The sequence below is a fragment of the Echeneis naucrates genome, chromosome 22, assembly GCF_900963305.1.
Source record: "Echeneis naucrates chromosome 22, fEcheNa1.1, whole genome shotgun sequence".
In the NCBI taxonomy this organism is placed as follows: domain Eukaryota; kingdom Metazoa; phylum Chordata; class Actinopteri; order Carangiformes; family Echeneidae; genus Echeneis; species Echeneis naucrates.
This window is the reverse complement of record NC_042532.1, coordinates 18,511,218-18,520,236: the sequence shown is the minus strand read 5'-3', so window position 1 is coordinate 18,520,236 and position 9,019 is coordinate 18,511,218. Positions and strand designations below refer to the sequence as shown.

General features: G+C 42.4%; 1 protein-coding gene across 1 annotated transcript; it reads right to left on the bottom strand.

Moving 5' to 3' along the window:
• Positions 1–1,186: 1,186 nt before the first annotated feature.
• On the bottom strand, positions 1,187–8,650 carry plekhd1 (pleckstrin homology domain containing, family D (with coiled-coil domains) member 1). Its single transcript, XM_029494307.1, has 13 exons — positions 8,496–8,650; positions 7,006–7,099; positions 6,834–6,923; positions 6,412–6,488; positions 6,225–6,316; positions 6,096–6,148; positions 5,842–5,936; positions 5,672–5,765; positions 4,907–5,085; positions 3,857–3,989; positions 3,000–3,144; positions 2,100–2,243; positions 1,187–1,447 (listed from the first exon to the last, which is right to left on the bottom strand). Exons 1-13 carry the CDS (start codon positions 8,648–8,650, stop codon positions 1,290–1,292), a joined length of 1,509 nt encoding a protein of 502 aa, XP_029350167.1. The 3' UTR covers positions 1,187–1,289.
• Positions 8,651–9,019: the final 369 nt, after the last annotated feature.

Here is a 9,019-nt window from a genome sequence, read left to right as displayed (position 1 = left end):
AACACGGGCTTTGATTCATCTTTGCTATCAACTAAACACACGTTTTGTTTTTTGTTTTTTTCTTTTAAGGAAATGATGCAGAGAGCTAGTCACTTGTTTGGTAAAATGTCATTTCATTATCAACTAATGACTACACTACTATGAGTCCCAAGTACTCACTGAAAAGTACATTTTTACTTCATGCATCAATTTGATGTCGCAGCCTAAAACATTTTTTAGTCCGGTGAGTCCCAACCAGAGATCAGGCGTCTCCGCCGGGTCAGCAGGTGAATCTGAGGAGTTGACAGATGATCAGCAGAGCAGGAAGGAAGAGGAAACTAAGTTCTGTGACGCTTTTCTGCTAATCTGATGAAATGTGAAGTGATGATTTTACCTCTTTGAACCTCAAATTGTTTTAATGAAAATATGTGAGACATTTAGAACCTTTTTTTTTTTTTTTAAGATCACAGGCCAAAAAGGTTGAGAACCAGTTTCAAATTTATATTTAAGAAACTTAGCATAACTTTTTAAAACTAACAACTGACTACAGCTCTGTATTTGAGTTTGGCTCCACCGCTGCTGTGTTGATGTTGTTATCGGTATTTGGCAGCTTTCCAGCAGCTACAGAACCGCAGGAACTAAAACTCCTTCAGACAAAAACTTTGTCAAAGTTTTGATGATTCGGGAACAAAGTCTGCGTGGCTGAGAAGTGGATTCTCTTATCAACGTTAGAACGAGTGGTGGCCTACACACACTGCCTCTTCTAAATAACAACAAAACAAGGCTGATACTCATGACAGCAGACATCCTTTTACTGTTCATCAAAAGCTCGGAGGGTTTTAGACTCAGCTAAATCTGAGGAACAACAAAGAGGTCCATCCTCGGGATTATCAGAGCTACTTGGAATTTGCTGGTGAAAAAATATTCAGACTAGGAAATTTATTTTAGTGGATTACCGCAAATATACAAATGGATTTAAATGGCCCTTTAAGACTCAGCTGGTCGGCTTCAGTCACATCAAACCTGAACATCAGAGGACCAGTCTGAGTCCTGATCTTTAGGGTTCTTCATGTGACACAAACACAAACAGGAGAACCTGTAGTTCCTGCGGTTCTACGGTTCCTGGAACAAACCAGAGAACGAGTGCTGTTACATCCCGTCTGCTTTACTTTGCAGCCTCAGGCTCCATCAGGGTGACGTGTGTACATTCAGCTAAATTACTTTAACGGTGGGCTTTGGGTTCAAGGTCTCTACGTCACTCACTGTGTGAACTGAGGTAAAATCAAGGACCGTTTCTCCTCAATTCTCTCTCAGTCCTCCATTTTGTTTGTGGCGTCCTTGCGAGCAATGATCTTGTAGACGCTCTCCCTGAAGCTGCTGTCAGAGGTCAGCCGGCGGGCCGTCTCCCTCAGATCCTCCATGCTGCCGCTGTCAGTGTTGGCTACAGCGAAGGACTTGGAGTGTTTCACTGCAGAGAGAAAAATGGATAGAGAAGGAAAGAGGAATACATAAAAGACGTACTATAATTCCGATCCAGTTACAAAATCAATCAACAAAAAATTAATGGACAGAAATGATGATAGTCAATTTAGTGATTTGCTGAGTGAGAGGTACAAACTTTCTGTGACTTCATATTTCTCACATCTGACAATCTGTGTTTGAAATTAGCAATTTCCTGACAGTTCTCGCTCTTTTCTGGCATTTTATATCTTCAATGATACATTAAAAATGAGTAATCATAATTTTGCAGCATCATTAAGTACAAATTTACGATAAACTGTGTCACCAACACTCCTCCTACCTAATTCTGCTGCACAACCAAAACTACCGTTGTTACTGTTATTGCTCCAACATCAAGTACCACTAATGTCTCCACTTTGTGCCTGAGCAGTTCTTTAACAAACAGCTCAAACGTGTCAAATACTCCTGAGAGAAACATGTGAAAGCAGTGGTGTATTAAAATGTGTTCATTTTGCTGTGAGTGTTGTTGTTGTTGTTGTTTTTGGGAACCCAGATGGACTGTGATGACGTGAATGATGCCAGGCTGCATCTGTTGTGTGTCTGTGTGTGTGTGAGTGTGTCTGTGTGTGTGTGAGTGTGTGTGTGGAGCACAGACTTACACCAGTGGCGTTTGGACGCTCTCCTCTGCAGTCGGCAGCTTTTTATTCTGCGGGCTGCAGCTTTGTGGAGATAAACAGCGTTCTTCATTATCGCTGGGAGCTTCGCCTCGATCTCTGCGGCACAGATACACTCCTCGAAAAACTCTAGATAAACACAACACATCATCATACATGCATATATATATACACACACACGCACACAACTCACTGTCCTCCAACATAAAGTAAATAATAACATGAACTATGGCTGAGTTTCATTTAGCTGCCTCCGTTTCAGGGTCTGATGTTACATCCATGTAAATGTGTCCTATATTAGTACTATTCACTAGTTGGTGACTTCATTTAATTCAACTGCACACAGAAAAAAGAAATAATTTTAAGTTGTCCACAGTTGTTAAAGATGATTTCTAAAAAAGAGAAATCATCTTTAACAACAACAGGAGCCTCCAAGATGCTGGATTGGATTGAGATCTGGGGTTTTTAAACTGTTGCTGCAGTGTGACGGGGAGCGTTATCCTGCTGAAGCAGGCCTGTCTTCAGGGAAGACTGCCTCCATGAAGGCGTGGACTTGGTCTGAACCAGGTTTATGTTGGTGCTTCATGTAAAAGGCAGGCCCAGGTTCTCCCAGCAGAACATCGGTCGGCCTTTATCAAAGTCGCAACTTCCCTTCTGACATCAATTTCAGGACGAAACCGACCACTCACCTCTCAGTGGTCATAATGTTAGGGCTGATCAGTGTAGGATGTATGACAATAAACATGTAATACATGTTCCATCCAGACGGAGGCAGTCACACAGGACATTATACACAGTGAGTGTGTGGTGACAACCATCTGTACAGGAAAGTCGTGGCAGATGTAATGTGAACTGATCAGATTCAGAGTGTCTGATTTCACTCACTCCTCAGATGGGTCACGTCGCCCTTCATCTTCTCGTCTCTCTCTTTGGTTCGTTCCAACGAGTTCAGGCCTTTCTCCAGGTCCTGCAGAGCCTCCTCAGCCTGTTTCAGCCTCTTCTCCAGCTCCACCCGAGACTCTATCTCTGCCTGACGCAGCAAATACACCCACCAAAAAAAAAAAATTAGCTGGGCGGATGATATGTAACACAATGAGTTCAACATAAAGTGTGTTCTTTGTCACACAATAAACTGACAGCAGATCCACAGGCGCAAAACAAGAAACACTAAACTTAAATAAAAATTAGATTTCACAGAATAAATACTGATTGTTGTTTTAGCCTAGATTCTTACATTATATTCTTAAATACTTGAGGTGCCCACCATTTAATTTGAGGTTTAGGTGGGGAGGGTGGAGGAAACAAAGAGGAATCAGCAGAAATCTACTTTCACCACATGAATAAACAGTTAAAATAAGTTAGTGAGGTGAAGGACATTAAGGTGCAGCCAGCAGGTCCCTCCAGTCGCTGTGAAAGGGTTGTGCTTTGGCTCATTAGTCTTTGTAGCAATTACCATAATAAAGGTGTAATTAGTTTCACCCTGTTAGGGGAAACAGGCTCACATGAGTCAAAGCAAGCAAAGAATTCATCTGCCTTAAATTAAAAATATGGAAATTATCATGATTGAAAGTTTCAATCAACAATCCAGTTAGTTTGTTTTTTCTCTGTTGACTCTTTTCACTTTACTCTTGTACTTTTTTTTTTTAAATCAGCGTGAAAAACAAAATGAACGAGCCGACCTTCCTGCTGACTTTGAGCTGTGTGGCTGCAGGCCGAGAGCAGCTGAGTCATGTCGGAGTTACCTTGAGCTCGGCTTCGGTCTGCTGCTTGTCCACAGTGAGCTGAGAGAGCGACTGCTGCAGCGTCCGGGCCTGGGAAGAGTAGAACTCCCTCTCCTGCTGCAGGACTTTGGCTCGTTGGTCGTTCTCCCTCAGCCTGGACGACACAACATGCACAGAAATAATCTCTCTAAATTGGAGTGACGATAAAGTTTCAACTCATTTGATCCATTTTAAAACCTTTAAAAAGCCACTGAGATTTAAGGGATTCTCTTTTCTTGTCAGCTGTGGAAGGTTTCCTTCACTGGCAGGACTTCATAGTGCAGACTGACTCCACGCTGAGCTCGCTGAGCTCAACGGCAGCAAACACACACCTGTAACGTCAGAAACCAGCTGCATCTGCAGTAATTTGGAATATAAACATATCGTCACTGCCAAATACAGTGATTTTTCATTTTCATACTTTCTTTTTCACACCTGAAAAGGTGAAGTATAATGTGTTGTTGCTGTTTGGAGCTTTGGTCAGAGCCATGCTAGCTGTCTCCCTTAGTTTTCAGTCTTTATGCTAAGCTAAGGACCGTCCATTCATGTTTGACATGGGTGTGTGTGTGTGTGTGTGTGGAGGGGGGGGGGTCCATCTTCTGAGTCACCAAAAACGATGTATCTACTGTAAAACTGTATTGTGTTGTGAGCCAAAACATGACATAGAATAAAACTGCCTAGAGTCATGTTCGAATACCGATTTGTGTCACAGCATCCAGCTTTAACTGTCAGTGCTGAAGGAGCACAGTCAGCTGTGTGTGTCAGCGATGGCAGCAGAACATAAGTGCTGCACAGTCGATAGCAGCTGCCTGTAATATTCCACTCACTGCTGCTGATTAATGGTTTGCCTGTTTAGGGATCAATACACATTTCCACCAGTAGTGCCATTCTCTGTGCCATTAGCACACAAGTTCCCAGGAAAGGCCAGCAGGAGTGTTACCAAAACACCAAAACACAGATTTGCTCTTCAGCGTGTGTCAGGAAAATGGTGTTTTTATCACCAGAGCTCTAATCCAAACTGAAGACTCTCACTTGTCGTCGGCCTGCTCCTTCTCCTTCAGCAGGATCTTCATCTCCTCCTCGATGTGTCGCAGGTCCTGCAGCAGCTGCCCGTCGTCAGACTTGGTGCAGGTCGACTGTGAGCTCTCCTCCTTCTCCTCCTGCTTCACGCCCAGCAGCTCGAGGGTTCGCTGCTTCTCCTGAGACAGCTCCTGAAGGACACGGCAAGAGATCCACAGTCTGAACTCCAGTTACTGATGAAAGCTCCTGAAAAGCTACAACTGCACCTGAATTTATAATCCTTCTTCTTTAATTAAATTAACAGGAAGACTTAAGTTTAAAAAAAAAAAAATTAAGGAGTAAAATTAGACTTTTTTTATTTGTAAAAAACTATATGCAACCCCCCCTAAAAAAAAATCTGTTTTTATGTAATATTTATCTATAGATAAATAAAACACTTATCTGCTTTCTTGCTGGACATTAGAAAAGAATTTTACCACTTTTATGTCAGAATTAAATGATAAATATTAGCATTTAAAAAAGGTGGAAACAGCTAACACTCCTCTGCAGCTCAGTTATCAAAAATGTTTGTCGTTTTTTCAGGTTGGACAAAAACTAATACTTTATTGTTATTTATTGAAATAATAAGATCATATATAGAAATCATAAAATATACTTTGTATTATTTATCTTTTCTTTTTTGACAACGATCCAAGAATTTCATCCATATCTGCTTTATAAAACTGTCAGGACAACATCGATGAGCTCACATGAGTCTGCTCTGTGCGATCGTCATACCTCGATGGATTTCTGCAGCATGACCGTTAAGTTGCTCAGTTCTTCTTTCTCGCTCTCGACACCTTTCAGCGACTGGGACGTGCCGTCCAGGTCGCTGCCACCGGCAACACAACACAAAATGAGTCACGTGAGCTGATCAACACAAAAAGACAACAGCTGTGAGTCCTCACAGTTTGATTTGCTCCTGTTCGGCCTTCAGTTCCAGCACGACCTCCTCAAACTTCAGCTTCTCCTCCTCCAGAATCTGGTTCAGACGCTCCAGCTCCTGCACACAAGATAAGCTTTCTTTAAGAAAAATATTCAAAAGTTAAAGAGTTAAAGTGGAAACAATAAATCAAATGAGACAATATCCAAATGTGACGATTGGCTGCTTTCTCTTCGTTATTTTCTGATGTTTTTATTTCATGATAAAAAAGATGCTCACCTCTCGCTGAGCCCTCTGATGACTGAGCTCTTCAGTTTCCTCCATCAGTTTATCTGGAGACAGAAGAATGTTTCACATCACCTGTTTAAGCTGCTTAAACTTTGGTCATGTGACCTCCTCCATGTTTACCCAGGTACTCCTGCTTCTCCTTGGCTAGCTGCAGGCCCTGAGCCTCCAGGCTCTCGATCATGGCCTCCCCCAGCTGGGCGTTCTTCCACGTCCTGTCGGTCCAAAACAGACCGATGTGCTCTGAGTTTGAGCCCCACTCCTTTCTGCGTATGAAGTGATCATTTCTGACTTTGCATGCTTCACTCACACTTTCCCCGACTCCTGGAGCATCTCCATCCAATGAACCTGCTCCTCCTCAGACTCAGCAGCCAGCACGATGGTCCCCTGGGGCACAGACAGTGTATTTTACATCAGCGTCTTCTCAGTAATGGGCTCAGGCTGTAAAACACACAGTGGATTTCTATCTTTGGGCTGCTGGGAAGGTAGATGAGGATGTAACTGGACCGTGTCCCAGCGTGCAGTTAAATTCCCTCCATTATGTGTCCTGTTTTTGGCCGGATTAGTGTGATTCCTCACATTATTACAGCTATAAAAGGACGATTATCAAAGAGCCGTCTCAGCCTGGCAGCCTGTTGTGACGTTCAGGTTTAAATGTTGCTCTTCAGTGTTGTGTGTCTGCAAATTGTATGCCCACGTGTCTCGAAGGGAAAAAAAAGATGATGCTCTCACAGTGAAGTCATCCAGGTTGATCACGATGGCGAAGGGCATTCCCATTTCTTCGTTAGCCGACACCACACAGCCTCCCAGAGGAATAACGCCCTGACACACAAACACATCAGTTATCTGCACAAACGTTCCTGACATCATCATGGCCGCCTTTCTTTCCCGTGTCAGTGCTCACCTTCGGGTGGATGTTGAAGAACCTGTTGGTTTCAAAGTTTTTCTTCTCGCTCTCTGCATAGTAGAGCAAGAAGCTGTCTTTGATGATGAAGAATCTTTGTACCGAGGAAGACAATAAAGCAGCAGTGAGTGAATCCTGTGGGGCTGAAAGGAACCAGGGTCTGCTGTAGTTCTCAATACGGATCTGATGGCGTTACTGCAGTGAGTCTAACACATTTTTCCTTTTTTGTTTCAATCATCAGTAATTAACACGTGACCTGCACAGTTGATCCTGTGAGTATTCTGTATTTTATCTTCTTGATGGATCACTGAAGGGATTTAACAGAAGTGAATGAGTCCTAGTTTCTAAATCTTCAGTTAAAACCTTCAACTTAAATATTAACCAGTAATTGGTAATAATAAAACACGAGATGTCGCTTTTAGATCATTTTGAAGTATTTTTAAAGATTATTTTTCACTTGGATTATGAAATGCAATTCAAGAACGAAAAGTAAACTGATTCTATTTCATGCCTTCATGAAAAAACAAATGTCAGAGTGTATCAGTATAGTCAGTTTTCACGCCATCTCAACTAACCCGTTTTCTTTTTTTAACCTGGTGAACTTCACTTCAGATTACAGCTTTTAAAATGATGTTATGTTTTAATTCTCTTCCACAGATTTGAAACAAACTACTGCATCTTCCCTAAACCGGTGATGACGACAAAAACAACAACCAACCAAATCGCTGAGCTCAACTGGCACTGAAAATCAAACGAGCAAAATCTAATTCTGTTGACCTTCATGACACAAGCGAACGGGAAAGGTCACAAAGAACGAGCAGCAAATGGACCTTCTGGACTGGACTCGCTGTGTATTGTCGTTTTAACTGTTATATAAACTAAGAGCATTATCGTGACATAAGGTACCAATCCAGTCACTTCACTGCCCAAATATACGCTCCTGTCACGATATACTGACACTGGGACGGGAGCTCTGTGAAGTTATATAAAATAATCCTCTGATACATAACATGTCAACTGTTTTGTTCTAAAAGGCCAAATGTCCATCAGTGACACTTTCAGCCTAAAAGCCTGCACGCTTTATTAGTTGGTAGAAGAGGAACGTCAGCTCCTGCCATTTTAGCTGGTTAGTATGGAAAATTCAGGAAGAACTGAAATGTTCTTGCTCTCACATCAGTGGAAAAATAATATTCATACTTGGCCTGAGAGAGTCGATTTAAAAATTAACAACTTGTCCAATATCTTAGAAAAGATGATTTAGTTTTAGCATGATTTTAGTAAATGAACACAGATTATATTAAACACTGCCGTCAGAGGAGACTTTTTAAAGGCAGCTTTAAAAGAACCAAAGAAAAAACTGGTTCTCCCTGAGCTGATTCTTAGTTTGAATCATTTTTATTCCCACCGGCAGAAACGACCATCACGAGCTTTACTGATGAAATCCTAAGATTTCATGACAAGACAACGCAGAAGTCAGACCTCACCCTCACCTGCGGGACCACTTGGCCGACGGCCGTCCGAAGGGCCTCTTCCACAGCACGCCGTGCAGCTGCACTTTGGTGCTGATGTCCAGCACTTCAGAGTCCGACTGCTCCATGGACGTCCAGGGAGAGAACAGAGAGTTTCTGGATGAAGATGAGAACATCCTCTCTGGCTCGCCTCACCCCAGGAGGTGGTGCCAGAAAAAAAGAAAAAAAAAATCTCTCTCTTTATATATATATATAAATAAACAGAGCAAAAAAAAAAAAAAAAAAAGAAGAACCACAATGCAGTCCGTCAATAACAATTAGCCCAACAACACTCACATACAGTGAGTGCATGTACAGTTGTGGGGGGCAGCTTCAATACAAAACAGGAAAAGTAGCAAAGAAATCCCAATAACTCAGCAGGGTGGAATGATGCAGCTGCCAATACGCTCATCAGCTGGACTGTCTGCAGAGCACAGAGGAAATCAGGGATGGCAGAGAGGAAGAGGGAGGGAGGGAGGGAGGGAGGGAGGCTTTAGGACTGAGTT